The 15,166-nt window shown below is 45.5% G+C and overlaps 1 protein-coding gene across 6 annotated transcripts in view; it reads right to left on the minus strand.

The window, feature by feature from the left end:
* Positions 1–62: 62 nt before the first annotated feature.
* Positions 63–15,166, minus strand: part of sema3gb (sema domain, immunoglobulin domain (Ig), short basic domain, secreted, (semaphorin) 3Gb) — a 34,084-nt gene continuing 18,980 nt past the window's right edge. For 4 of the 6 annotated variants that reach the window (XM_042097562.1, XM_042097563.1, XM_042097565.1 and 1 more), the window contains 15 exons: positions 9,778–9,938; positions 9,557–9,619; positions 8,882–9,299; positions 8,559–8,678; positions 8,289–8,434; positions 7,950–8,064; positions 7,777–7,846; positions 7,207–7,351; positions 6,715–6,937; positions 6,518–6,606; positions 6,358–6,399; positions 5,589–5,746; positions 5,406–5,473; positions 4,765–4,892; positions 63–4,222 (listed from right to left, as the gene is read on the minus strand). In XM_042097562.1, the coding sequence (XP_041953496.1) occupies positions 3,722–4,222; positions 4,765–4,892; positions 5,406–5,473; positions 5,589–5,746; positions 6,358–6,399; positions 6,518–6,606; positions 6,715–6,937; positions 7,207–7,351; positions 7,777–7,846; positions 7,950–8,064; positions 8,289–8,434; positions 8,559–8,678; positions 8,882–9,299; positions 9,557–9,619; positions 9,778–9,938 (2,447 nt within the window). In that variant the 3' untranslated portion in view covers positions 63–3,721. The remainder of the gene's footprint in view (positions 4,223–4,764; positions 4,893–5,405; positions 5,474–5,588; positions 5,747–6,357; positions 6,400–6,517; positions 6,607–6,714; positions 6,938–7,206; positions 7,352–7,776; positions 7,847–7,949; positions 8,065–8,288; positions 8,435–8,558; positions 8,679–8,881; positions 9,300–9,556; positions 9,620–9,777; positions 9,939–15,166) is intronic. The other 2 variants (XM_042097569.1, XM_042097568.1) reach the window with 2 other exon arrangements.

Raw genomic sequence — 15,166 nt, forward strand, 5'->3', positions numbered from 1 at the left:
TGGTCTGTCTCTACAGGATATTTCTGTGGTCTGCTATGTGATCAGTCCAAACCAAACCACTTCACCAAAACATAAAATATGTTTGAACTGACAGCACAGCACCCCCTCTGCAGGAGTGGCTGAGTACAGAAAAAAAAGTTGGACAAAAGCTTGCGAAAAAACTGTCCATGTGGCAGTTCACACTGCCAAACCATGACCAGCTTTTTCCAAACGGCTAAATCATTAAGTGCTTGAGGTTTTCTTTTTTCCTTTTTAAATAGCTGTCCATGTTGACACATTGTTAAGCTCTCTCAAGCTGACACACACAAACAAACACACACACACACACACAACATTGAGTGTAAGTCAAATAAATACAAAAACACAGTGAAATTGCTTCCCCAAGTTTATAAAACAGTTATATATCTATTGAAATTCCAAAAACGCAAGAAATATAACAACAATAATAAAATAATATTTATTACAAACAACCACGTTCACTTAGTCTGGCAAAACAAACAAAAAATTAAACACATCTACAAATACAAAGAACAATTAAGATGTAGCTTGATTTAGTTCAATGACAAAACACCCAACCCAAAGCACAGCAAGACAAATAGGACCCATGCACGTCACTAGCCTCCTCTGTGAGTCTGTGGTGTGCCAGGGGAGGATTTAGAGCTTGACCTGGATGGAGGCTACGCTGATGGAGAGACTACAGAGGGAGCGATGTACCCTCTGCCTGTCCAAGATTGTGTTCTTGAGAGAATATTTTACATCGCTCAAGTAAAAATGTGAGGAACCTTCCCTTCCCACATCTTTCTCTTTTTTCTTTTTCTTTGTGTGTTTTCATAGCGTCTGTGTTGATTTACGTCTTTTGGACTGATCCGGAGTGTGCTTAAATTGGATGCGGTTCCTTTTGTCTTGTTCATGTGATTTGGTACAAGTGATATTCCATAGAAAGTGCTAGAAGAGGTAGACCTTTTCTCTTTTTTTAACAAAATAAATCCTGCAGCTAAAATTTCCCTGTTTCAAACAGTACGTCTTCCCTAGCAATTACATCTCTATTATCTCAATACCCTATTAACTGAATACAATGTTCATTGAGCAGAATTGCTGTGGGCCTAAACTCTACCTTCCATTTGGAGCAAGTATTGAGGTTTGTTTATACAGCGCTTCACTTCCATCAGCTTCCATTCAAAAAGTCTACCTCTTTTCTCTTTCCATGAATACTGGTCCTGTTTATGAACAACACACAATATTATAAGGCTCAACGAACCCAGTTCCCTCACCCCACCACCAAAGTGCACAACTTACAGGAATATGTACAGTCTCAAAATAAATATTTGCCATGGCGAGGGTGGAAGAGAGCAGAGGAGTAATGAATAAGAGCAGTATCTCAATTTGACCAATAGATGGCGCTGTGGTAATAGTATACCTAGTGCTACTACACACAAGGAGTGGAGGCTGAAAGACTACATTGTTCGTTACAAACATGACGCAGACACACTATCACAAGTCACTGTGAAGCTCGAAGTCTGTCATGCTGATGTGAAATCGAAATGTGTAGCACCAGGGAAAATGGAGCACTGGTCGCTTAATAGTTTGATTTCACAATGGGGTGAGGGGATTCCCCAGAGTTTGGGCTGGGAAGGAGAGACACACTAAATGATATTCACTGTTCTAAGCTACTTTTCCAGCACAGATGATACATGCATTAGTAAAACTGAAAACATCTTACTTGCATTTGTTTTTTTCAGGTAAGTGATTTACAATAACTACACTGGTTGACGGCCTTGCTGTAGGCTACTGGAGCCTACTGGAGTGTTTTTTTTTTTTTTTTTGTGGACTAGAAATACAACAGTGATAAGGTCTCGGTATATCTTTGTAGGACACGCAGAACACATATAAAAGAAGACTACTAAACTAGCAGAGGACTTCACCTGCAATAGTATCACTTGCAGAGATTAAATTGATCGCTATATAAAAACATTGTTCAACAACAATTGCATATGACACTGTCATTTATCCAGTCCAATAGCCTGTAGTGCAGATCTGTACTGCATGGGAAATGAAGTCCTGCATCTTAGCAGTAGTCATAGTTTTGGTCCATAATTTAGACTTGTGTTCCAACTCAGTGACACATTGCCTTGATATATATATTTTGAAACTGACTAATTCAAAATCATGCTTTGTCTTGTTCTGGTTATTATAATGCAGATTTGTTATACAGATGTTTACGCACTGTTTACGCATGTTTCTTCTACAAAAAGAAGGGGTAAAAGATATCATGAGTTATTTCTACATTTCTAAACATATGATACACATTTAATATTTACTTGCTGTTGGCAAGTTCTGTAACAAATCATATTATCAAAAACCTAAAGGGGCACTTAATCTAAATGAATTTGAGCCAAATAAGAACAAATGACCCTAACCCTATACACACACAGATGATAGGAGGAGCTCTAAAGGTGTTGACTTTAAAGTTACTCAGTGCCAGCACCTTCCTCAATGCCCAAATGAATAATACTTTACAATTTGAATGCAACTGAAAATATTGCTGTTTGAATGTTAAAACATGGAATACATACTGAAGGTGACAGGATACATAAGGTAATAGAGGCCTTTATCCGGGCATTGGTCTGGCCTTTATATAAAGAGCTAGAGCAATGGGGATATAAAGGGACAACTTATCATTCCCACAATGTCTGTCAGGGCTCTATGAATTTCTACATCCACATATACTCTAATGCTTGGTCTAGCCATGATACCTCCCATATTTTAGATTGCTGTTCAAGTAAAGCATCTTCATGTTGGCTACATAGTGGGCACCTTTCAAGTAATATATTTCCATCCTAATCCCTCAGTTAAACCACTTAAAAAACTACTGTGGAGAGTATGAATTAAAAACAATTAACAATAAAAAAAAAAATGTTTTTTTTTGAGTCATTTGAGTCACTGACAGTGACCGCCTTGATAATGATGACTTTGTGAGATGTCTGCAGGCGTGCTAGGACTGTGTGAAGTTTCCGAGTTCAACAGGTTCAACATGGTGTGGCATGCAGAAGACGGGGCCACGCCCCAATGGTATATCAAAAGGTGTGCAGACAAAAACAGTACATCCAACCGTTTGAATCACAACACGATAGCCCATGTGCTCAAGTGACAACAGCTTTTACATGAAACCAGGCCAGGTTCCCCAAAAAGCAACATACTGTAGTGCTAGAGAGGGAAGGGGGGGGGGGGGGGGGTGTCTGTGAGTGAGAGGGTGAAAGGCGATACACTCTCTTTGTTACACCCACCTTAGCTATTACAGCAAATGTTGTGGATGGGGCTCTGGGGTTGTACTAACACATTACGAGGGGGGACATGGTGGTCAGGGTTGTGTATCGCCCCGGCATCAGGGAGGATCCAGCCCTTCTCCTGATCAACTAACGCCACAGTCCAGGACGTCTCGACGTCCAGCTTTTCTTAGGTCACTCAGTACAGTGGTCGCCACGGGAGTCTGTCCGTCTCCGCCACCCAGCAGCTCACGTCAACGCTCTGCGATGTACGCCAAATGACTCTGGAGCCTCTCTTCCCAGGAGTGAGGATGTGTGTGTGGGGGGGGGAGGGGAGGGGGGTATAAGGATTTCAAGGTTGTGTGTGTGTGTGTGTGTGTGTGTGTGTGTGTGTGGGGGGGGTATTTGTGCAGTGTCTGTGATACAGGATAGCAGGGCTGGAGGGTGTGGGGTAGGTGTTAGTGGTCTTGGGTTTCCTGGTCGTCAGTTTCATCTGTGTGTCTCCGATTGGTGCGCTTGGGCTTCTGCGAGCGGCCGCCACCCCCAGCCGCATTGCCCGCTCCGGCGCCCTGCTGCCAGTAGGACTTGCAGTACTGGTTTATGAGGCGCACCTCTGGCTGCGAGGGCAGCTTGGGAGGGCGCGTCTGGGGCGGAGGGGGTGGAGGTGGGAGTCGTCGGTCCTGCTGCGGATGGTCGTGGTGCTGCTGCTGTTGCTGCTGCTGCTGGTGGCGGTGGTGGTGGGGGTTGTGGCCGTGGTCCGGCAGGGACACGTCAGGGATGTCAGGTGCGGTCAGGGCCTCCACAATCTCACGGTCCAAGATGCGGAGGGAGATGCGGGCAACCGTGTGCTTGAAGTTGTTCTCGGTGGCCAGGCAGTGGTAGAGGCCGGCGTCCGACTGAGACAGGGACTTCAGCAGGATGCCATGGCCTGTCCTCAGCACCTCCCTGTCACGGTTCAGCTGCACAAGAGACAAGAGCGTCAACGCTATGCATGGAAATCACAACATGTTTGAACAGGAGCGCTTCCTGGACTCAAATAGGAGCGCTTCCTGGACTCAAAGCTGTATTTGAGGTGCTCTTTGGATTGGAAACTGATAATCCAAAACAAGAAAAAGCTCCAAGGCACTTTTCTCTGCTCTCTGCTTCAGAATAGTTAAAAAACCTTTATTTTCATGGCTTGGTCATTTTAAACCTTTTAAAACAATCCAACACGTTTCAGTATCAAGCTAGTTTTCATCAGGCAATCAAATGTCCTGTGTTTGGCTCCTTGATGAAAGCTTGAGGCTGAAACGTCGATGCCATCATTAGCGACGTTTATGCTGTCACTATTCACTGAATTTACCTACGATAGAAAATAAGTGCTAAGATGGAGAAGGCAATGCTGATTGCAGTGTGGATTTGAGGTGTACTCTTACACTGCGTAGGTGTAAATCTTTTTGAAAAAAAATAAAAGTCAGACATTTGATATGTCGGTTGATGACAATATGATTTATCATCTTACCGCTTTCCGCCTGCCATCCTTCTGGTAGAGCCATTTGAGGGAGGCCTGAGGCGACCTGGGCTGACACTCCAGAAAGGTGCTGCTACCCTCGACCCCAAACTGCACCGTCTCCCTTAGCCTCTTCTCTACTGGGAGGGCCACAGAAATCCAGATGTGTGAGAAAGCACAGAGTTCTCACTCCAATCCAGCTCAAACACAGGAAGGCAGCACATGAAGGTTGGTTGATGGTACGGGAACCATTTTGTAAAACAAATAACAGCCCCAAATTTCAAGTGTGTCAGAGAGAGAGCTGCTACTGGTACCTAAACCAAGTATTACTTTAATAGGAATGGAAGCATTTGAAGCAATCTAGTGTGCTCTTAAAAGCTATAATTACTACATTGTGCTTTATTGTGTTAATCCACTGAGAATTTTCCACTCACAGCACTAAACACATTCTTTAACTGGCCTTGCACTATAGAAATGCTTGTTCTCAACTTAACCCAACCATAAATACATGGATGATTTGTGACTAGATGAGTGACGTGTGACTATATTTGTGACAAATGTCCACTGGAACTGGAACTATATAAACTCCAGGCGTCTGCGTAACACCTCATTCTGCGTGCGTGGAGTCATGAGCACGGGTAGTCACGGCATACCTTTGGCATTGAACCCTCTACACTGCCGCAGGGGGTCTCCATGCTTGATGTCCTGTCTCCTGCTTCTCCTAAACAACAGGCAGAGAGGGGAGAGAGAGAGAGAGAGAGGCCCAGTCAGCTATGTGGCCGAGTGTCAGACGGGCGGCGCCGCATGAGAGGGCTTTTAGCGGAATTGGCACGCACCTTTTGGTGGCGGGTGTGAAGGGGGCACAGCTCTCGCCGTCCCAGGCACAGTAGGGGTCTCGCGCCAGGCAGCAGTCCGAGCACGCCTTCCCGTAGACGTCGCATCTATGCAGGGACACCTGGGTCAGGCCCCGCTCGGACGACACGTACAGCTGTTGCTGTAGGTCAAACAAACACACAAGGACGCCGCAGTTGTCGGTGATACAGCATACTGCAGGGACTGCACACAATCACTATTGGTTTCAAGGACTGTACTCAGACTAAACACATTAACCTGCTCATCTGCGTTAGGAGTGCGCCAGCTTGTGGCGTTTTCTGATACACTAGCGTCTGCTGACAGAGGCCCATGTTTGCATTCTGTTGTGGATACCAGAGTGGTCTGATATAGAAGTCAACTGCTGACAATAATTCTTCCCACATAAGCAGGTGCTGCTAAAGCTGCGAGCAGTATGTTTGCTTAAGCCGCTGCAGTATGTTCAGCAGCTGAATAAATATTTTTTGAACATACACTGATACATCACATTGACATTGGGCATGGACATGGAAATGGAATAACTCTGATGTTCAATGACTATTATTTTGATTTATGTGTGCTCAAACAAACTCAAATAAATATAAAGATAGGCATGAACAAATAACATGTAAAAAAAACTCTAAGGCTATGTGGACCTGCTCAGAGCAGAAAACAACACACTCTAGGCCTACATATATGGCACATTGAAAGATCCCACATTCTACATATGGATAGTGATTATAATAATTAACCAACCCTTTTTGAAGAAATCCTCATTGTTTTAACTGGAGCGGTAGTCTGGAAAAAATTAAGTGCAAGACAATTACAAAGTAGTTTACACAACATACACAGACTTTAACTGTAATCCGAGCTGAGATAATATATGACAGGTATGATGAGAGAGAGCAGTGATTACCCTGAACACCTCCACCTCTTCCAGAATGAGTTCCTCCGTAGAGCTCAGGTCTCTGGGAAGGACTATCACCTTCTGGACGGTTCCCAGGTCTGGAAATGATGGACAGCGTTTTTAGTCAAACTTGTTGGAGTGCATTCCTCCTGTCCGGCAGGTGTAGTGCTTTAAACTCATCTTTGGGATGGGAGTGAATGGTGTACCTGTCCCGAGGAAGAGCACCTCGTAGCGGCCGTCGGATGCGTCCACGAGGTCCACGGCGATAGTGGTGAAGCGGTAGTCGACGCCCGTGCGTACCACCAGGGGGCGCTTGTGGAGAGGGTAGATGGGGTGGTACATGAGAGGATGCGCACGGACAAAGTTCACCGCCTCGTCTGAGAACTCCTTTGTGGTGCGGACACCGGGTGTGAAGGTCCCTCCAGGACACTGAGGGTGAAATATGGCAGATTACACGACCCAGTCCAACCACATGGCTAATTCAAGGCATTTTTCTGTGGGAAATCCGTTAACCATCTAAAGCAGCTAAAACTCTACAGTACACATGCTGCTATGTATAGGGTTGCTATATTAATGGCATGCTGAGTCACAAAGAAGCATTCATGCACTGCGTTTGCAACAAATGCGCTCAACTTAATCACTTAAACAAACAGATGCATTGACGTGGAGTGCAATGCCGTAGCGGAGCATCCTCGTACCGTTCCGGGCCGTGGGTAGGGGATCTTGCCCGTGTAGGGTGTCCACTGGTAGTTGTGGCCGTGCTTGTGGGAGAAGGGCCCATTGAAGACATTGCGGATGTCCGCCATGGAGTACACACACACTGCAGAGCCTTTGAACACTGACCTGGGGGGTGATTGACAGGCAGAGTGAGCCAGGCAAAGGTACATGTTTACACATTTACACATTTCTCTCAGCTCTCATAGAGATGCTGCTAAAAGTCTAACATTACTGGACAACAGAAAGGCCCTATATTATTAGTGGCTCTTTGGCTTGTTACATGGCCCCTGCCCAACTGTGGAATTCTTGAAGGCTTTTAAAAAAAATACTTCTTTCCAGCCCAACAGAATTTGACTGATAAACCATTGCAAACGCTAACCGCAATATATTTTACTAACAGACAACGAAATGATAGATTTATCTGTGGTTCACTCAGCGATCCTTGGAGAATGGAACGGAAATCCAATCCAATTATCTGAACAGTACATTGCAGACACGTAAACAGCCAGAGAGGGGTTTTGTCAGTGAGGCGAGACAAATAAAAGTGGTACCCGGCCGTGGAGAAGACAGCATACACTACAGGGTTTCGCTCGTCCTGAGTGGGCAGAATGAACACGTCCCCTGAGGAAGAGACATGTCATGAGTTGACTGGATGAGGAAACTGGTTGAGCTACGAGTAGACTAATAAGCCAAAGTGGTCGTGAACAGCGGGAGGTCGCCTTACGTAGCTCGTCAAAGTAAGTCTCCACTCCGTCGCTGCCGATCACAGAGCACACCAGACGAGCCTTCAGGAAGGTTGTCCATTTGTTCACTAGTGATCGTTGGCCTCCATCATCGTTCTGGAGCAGAAAGGGGGACAAATGAGATAATTTCACTTCTTTACAAATCCCACATTATATAACAAATAAACAAATAGCAGTATTCTCTAGGAATTGGGGCAATAACACTTTACAGTAATACTAGGTCTTTTTATAGATTTGGCAAAAGGACAGTCAACAAATCAAGAGAAGTTAAAATGCAATTTCAGTTTTAGGGGAAACTTCAAGAGGGTTTAAAGGCCTACCAGGCAGACACGTCCGACCCGCGACAGGACACTCGGGCTGCCCCCTCCTGCAGCATCCAGGCTTTTCTCCCGGAAGAAGAAATAGAGCTTGTCGTCATTTCTCTCGGCACTATCCGGAATCTTCTGGATCCGCACAAACACCGGGTCTAGGAACAGGCAAAGAATATGAGTATGAAGCCAAAAGAAGCAAACTTTTTGGTGACAGTGTGGGTCAGTCATTAGTGTCTGGCCATGCATTTGTCCTCTGGTCTGGCCACCGGTCAGACTCACCATTGAGCCACCTGGAGTCGTATTGCTCTGTCCTGACAGCTGGCCGGTCTCCCAGGGTACGGAAGATGGCGGGGTCCGTGCCCATGAAATCCACATGGACTCCTGCATACAGATTTCCATCTAATGACAGCAGGGATGAGGGGAATAACCAAGAAAAGGACAGAGAGAGAAAGAGAGAGAGAGAGAGAATGAGAAAAACAATGACTAATGACAGACTGTGTGTTGCCAAAAGCTAATTTAGCTAATCAGCACGAGCAGCAGGGGAGACGGAGGGATGGAGGTATGGAGGTATGGAGGAATGGAGGTATGAGGGCAGGCCTTACTGATGAGGGCCACAGCGCTCTCCTGACGGGGGTCGTAGGGACACTTCCCTTTGCCCGAGTCCGCATATCCAGGGACCAGTCGGAACAGGTACTCCTGCAGGGAGACACGCCCAGGTGAAGGTAAGGTGACAGTAGCACGGGGGGCGCATACAGAAAGAGGTGTTAATAACGTCTTGTTTGATGAGATATCCATGAGAGCCAGAAACCATGGTGACCCTGTGTGTGTGTGTGTGTGTGTGTGTGTGTGTGTGTGTGTGGGGTGACTACGAGTCGCTATGGTGACAGGCAGGTATCGTACCTCCGCTCTCCAGCCGCGGTTGATGAAGGTGCACATTGGCCGGTAGGCGCCTGTGCCACAAGCATACAGGTGCGTGCGGTTCCATGGCTCAATCAGACGAATGAAGTTGGCACACTCGCCCTAGAGTATGGACAGAGAGAGAGAGAGAGAGAGAGAGAGAGAAAGAGAGAAAGAGAGAAAGAGGGAGGGAGAGCGAGAGAGAGAGAAGGTGTATCATCAAAGGAGTGGACGTACTATTTCCCCAGCAGCTTTTACTCATTTCACACGTACACAATACAACCCATAAACAGTGACAGTAAATCAATTGAAATGTGAAGTGATGAATGTGAATTAAGCTATAACACAAAATGCACATTCTGTCGGCTATTCTAGATTACCTGTCCACCTTTTCCTGTTAGCCTGCACTCTCCTTTCCTCTGAGTTGTGGCAGGCCAGTGAATCTGAGGAAGGACAAGGTCACTGAGTAATTATGTTTACCCAAACTGCTGCTTCAGTAGTGTATACTGAAGTATAGTGAAGTCCAGTGTGAGCAAGGCATATTTTACCATGGCATATTCTTGTTATATCAAGTATAATTATAAAAACATGGAGTTCGTACAATGAGCGGCTCCTTGTTGATGTTCTGCATGTCCAGAGCCACCACGTACTCCCGGCTGCCCAGGTAGAGACGGCCCTGGTCCTGATCCATGTGCAGGATGCGGTAGTCACTGGTGTTGAACGAGAAACTGAACGGACGGATCGTCTTGGTCTCCAACAGCTCTGAACACACAGACAGACAGACAGACAGACAGACAGACAGCCAGCCAGACAGAAAGACAGACCGATAGACAGAGTGACAGACAGATTAGAATACAGACAGACAGTGGGGAGATCATTATAAGCACTGCACCCTTTCCAACCCAAAACAGTTATTGTGTTTCATTATCAAATGCAGTGCTTTTCAGCTCATTTAGCCTCACAATGGGCTATTGTTAAAATGTATTCATTGTTAGGCATGGTTGAGGAAAACCACAGCCCTTACTAGCTGAAAATCCCTGGAACATCAACAAAGAAGAAGGACATAGCATTCAGAGTGCTGAATTTAATTATGTCTAAGAAATTGTGAAAATATGAAATTATAAATATGAAACAAACCAGCTTATTAACTATAATTATGTCTTCTTCATCAAATGTGTGGATTGCAGTAAGTAAGTGTATTTTGCGGTGGGTTATGGACAGCATAGAGCACTGCAGCTGCACAGGCTTTCTCCCACCACGCCTCTCCACTCCAGCCCACCAGCAGATGGCACTAAAACCACCTCACCTCTCCTGCCTCACCAACAGCTTCCACACACACACACACACACACACAGAGACACACGCGCACTCTCGCACACACACACACATGCATACACACACACACACACACACACACACACACACACACACACACACAGAGACACACGCGCACTCTCGCACACACACACACATGCATACACACACACACACAGACACACACACACACACACACACACAGACACACACACACACACACACAGAGACACACGCGCACTCTCGCACACACACACACACATGCATACACACACACACACAGACACACACACATCCATACACATAGACACACACACATCCATACACACACACATACGCACATCGCACACACCACCAAACACACTCACACACATGCATACACATACACACACACACACACACACACACACACACACACACACACACACACAGACACACACACACACACAGACACACACACACACACAGACACAGACACACACCTCCTGGCACCTCCAGAGAGCGGAGCAGGTGCTGGGATGAAAGATGGGATCAGACGCTTCCCCATCACACAGGCCCGGCGCTACACACATGGGTGTGAGGCTCAATTAAAACACCTCTTCTTTTTGGAGAAACCACAACGCTACAGAACTCTAGCACTTGCTGTGGAGACAAAGGTGCCTTTGATAAACAGTACTCTCCCCCTCCACTCCATTCCCAACTATTCTACTGATGGAGAGAGCTTCACTGGTTTACTGTAAAAAGTGTAGAAGCACACAAAAGAAATGTTTTGACCTGAGCCTTCACCGTCATTGAATGTGGATGTGCTTTAAAGTGAGCAATGTCATATTCATATCACTGCATGAATAAGATACCTATTTTACAAGGCATGGGATCTTGGACAGAATAACAGACTGACACTGACTAAGAGAAAGCAAGAGGGAGAGAGAGGGAGATAGACAAGGGTGAGAAGAGAGGTGTGAGAAAGGGTGGTTGACTTTAGATATAAATCTAAGCTCATGAGGACGTGAGGACATCATTGCCCCCGCATAGTCCTGCTTGCAAGTGCGTGTTTGGCGCGCGGGGCCTGGGCGCTATAGCGACACGGACCGAATCCATAAATTACTCATGTTAACCTCCCCACACCCGCAGCCTCCACTTTGATCTCTCAGGCATGAAAGAGCAGCCCTTCCAAATGCTAACCTGTCCAGCACCAGGCGCCCAAATTTCATGGAAATAAAAATAGCGTCAATGCTCGTGGCGAAAAGGTCACGGCCATTCACTTGCCGCCGTTCCTGGAACACAGTTTGGACAATACTTTCGGGCCCTGCTGATTTACCTTTGAACGCTGACATGCTAAGTACAGTGGCCTTTTCTACGGATGGCTATCTATCACAATATGGCTATCTATCAAAATACTGTGCTATCACCACAGTGTTGCACCCTAGATGAGAATATTAACTGGCAGATAGCTTGAGAGACATCTACAAATTGAAAGAAAAACAAAACAATCAAGGTGAACATTATGTCTAAAGTCGGTCACTTTAAGGGCAAAAGTTATAAAAATTATACTGAATTAAAAGCCTTGTATGTATAAAAAGGACAAAATATGTGCAATTACACACTGGCCAGTAAAACAAAACAATGAGTGAGATGTATGCAAGTAAATTGGGAGCTATTATGAGAATATAATCAACGATATGGTGACGATATAATTGTAGACGTCAGCTCCTATAATACACTCGCCATGACAGTGTGTAGACATGCAATCTCTCTCTATTTATATACCAACAAGTAGGTGAATATGGGAGTGTATGTTAGTGACAAAGGGGATATGCTTGTGTGGAGGTCTACTGTCTACTGTGTACAGCCACATTTGTATGTCTCTCTTTGTGTGTTTAGGAGAGATGAACCAGTCACAGATATGCCACGTGTGTGAAAAATAGTCTAGTCATTAGAGTAAGACAATGTGCTTCATGTGTGTCGGTGTATGTGTATGTCTGTGAATGTGAATGTGTGTGTGTGTGTGTGTTTTTGTGTGTCTTATTCAGGGGGCTCTAACTAGGTGGCGAAGAGTTGCCCGACTGTCTGTCTCTTGCACAGCTGTGGGGGTGATCCTCCAAACACGCCCAGAATGCCGTGCGTCATGCCTCCCAGGGGAGCATGGGATTCCTGGCCCCTGGCCGTGCCGCTGTCTGCCGGGCTATTCTCAGGGCCTCTCTCATCCCATTCCAAGTGGCTTTATCCCGAAAATCCGCCGTCTTTGGGCAAGGGGAGGGGACCATACGTGGTCCTCCGGAGGCAGAGGACGCACCTGCTGGGCAGAAAGGTCAGACCCCAAAGCACACGGCTGGGGGGTGACTACCTGCTAGAGAGAGGCCGACGGACACTGGACATTCATTCATATGTCTTGGGACTGCAGTAAATTGGGTGCTAATAATGTTGACTGCAATTCAGTAATTCCAGTTGCACCGATTTAAAAAGTGTGTTTTTATGCTGATGTACTCTGCCATGTCAAACTTAAATATATTTTACATATATGCAAGGATATGAATAATAATATTAAGCAGAATCTGATTTTGCACAAGTTGTTTTTTTGCCGGTTTAAGGTTGCCTTTGTTGGAATTATTAGGGATCAAAGCCATTGATATTGTTTGAGCGGTTACCGAAGATGACTAATTCTAGCCGGTAGATTGAGTATGTTTAAAACACGTGCTGGTAAAAGTGCCTGTAAGAGTGCAAGTTTAACGAATAACAGATGCTGAGCATAACATTCACGATACATTAACCAAAGCTGTTTATCATAAATGCCCTCTTATCTCCATTGACTTCTCACCCCTCCATTTTCTCACACCAGCTGTTCATGATAAAAATGAGCTTTTTTCCACACAAACAAGTAAACAAACAAAAAAACTGTATCACTTCAGATAGGAAATGAGCACTGACATTGTAGTCAATTTATCTACATAAGCCTATACATTCAGTGACAAAGACAGAGACTGATTCAATTCAATTCCACTTAACTCAGTTGGACTCAAACTAAGTTCACTTTGCACTGGTAATATTGGGCAGCATCTGACAGGGGCTTTACCCAAGCCCATCCACCACTGAGCCTTTGGAAGGAAGCTGCAAGTCAAAAAAGTACTTCAAAACAGAGAGAGCCTTGAGCAGCACCCAGCCCAGGAGGGGGTCTATCGGAGCCTGGGGCAATGTCTCCAGCTCTCCATCTTCAAATTAACAGAGCTGTGGAGAAGGAAGGGTCGGAGAGGCTGCTGCGCACACTGAATTATTCACAGCAGCTGGAACAGTTGGTGCACCTACACTCTCTCCACTGTTTATCGGCGTGTGGAGTGAAGGAGTTTTTTTTTTTTTTTTAAATCTCTTGTAGGCTTTGTACATGATTAAATGAATTAGTGCTTAGGGACTAAATTGGGTTGAGTATAACAAAAACAAATGTGGAACATTGCATTTATGGACAGCAGAGTATATATTAAACTAATGTTGAAATATGACAAAACGAAAAACATGTTAGTCTCCTCCATTTTGCCAATTCCAGAGACAGAGGAAAAAAGAGGGAGAGAGAGAGAGTAGACCAAGGCAAAGAGAGGGAGACAGAGAGAGAGAGAGAGAGTAGACCAAGGCAAAGAGAGGGAGACAGAGAGAGAGAGAGAGAGAGAGTAGACCAAGGCAAAGAGAGGGAGACAGAGAGAGAGAGAGAGAGAGTAGACCAAGGCAAAGAGAGGGAGACAGAGAGAGAGAGAGAGAGAGTAGACCAAGGCAAAGAGAGGGAGACAGAGAAAGAGAGAGAGAGTAGACCAAGGCAAAGAGAGGGAGACAGAGAAAGAGAGAGAGAAACAGACGGAGAGAGAAGAAGTGAAAGGGAAGAGTTTGAGGGAGTCCCATTACCAGGGGTGGAATCTGGTTTGTGTTGCCAACTGGCCATGGCAATGGCAACTGAACTGCATGTGCATTTGAGCGCGTGCCACCGTGTGCCGGAGCCAAGGTGGCAGCCAGACCCTGTTGCAGCTCGAGATTGGTGCCTGCAGAACAAAAGTGGTCACATTTTCCACTCGCTACAAAAACTAAATGGTTGAAATTAGTGCAGCTCTCCGTGGGGAGAGTAGAGTTGAGTCTTTACTTAATTAGAAACAGAGTGAGGGAGTTCATATACCAATATGTAGGACTCAACAGTTCAACAGTTCCTCCTCAGTATTATTTTAAACATGTCATCTTTATGCAACAATACTTGCAGATACATGTATAATATCTAAGTGTTCTGCACAGGATGTTCTATTCTTCTGAAGCCTACTGTGCCATTGAATCAAACTATAATGCATAATTTCCAGGTAGAGGTGTTTAAAGCAGTTTGAGTGTTTGAAGATACCACTGAACATCATCATGATTTTATAGTGGGTGTGTGTTAATGTGAAGTCAAAGTGATAGCATCTCCAAGAGCGACGTTCATCATGCCATGACCCTCTTCAGGCCCTGTCATTGCTCACTAAAACTACTATCCAGAGAGATCAACAACTACAGAGACCGCCAAAAGTCACAGGGTGACATTTCAACTCAGACGCAGGAATTTTAATGATCTCACTCCCCTGAGAGAGAGGGAGAGAGAGAGAGAGAGGGAGGGAGAGAGAGGGGGAAATAGAAAGAGCGCATGAGTGAAAGAAAGTAAGTGACGCGGCGCAGAT

Source organism: Alosa sapidissima, chromosome 7 (assembly GCF_018492685.1).
Source record: "Alosa sapidissima isolate fAloSap1 chromosome 7, fAloSap1.pri, whole genome shotgun sequence".
Classification (NCBI taxonomy): Eukaryota; Metazoa; Chordata; class Actinopteri; order Clupeiformes; family Clupeidae; genus Alosa; species Alosa sapidissima.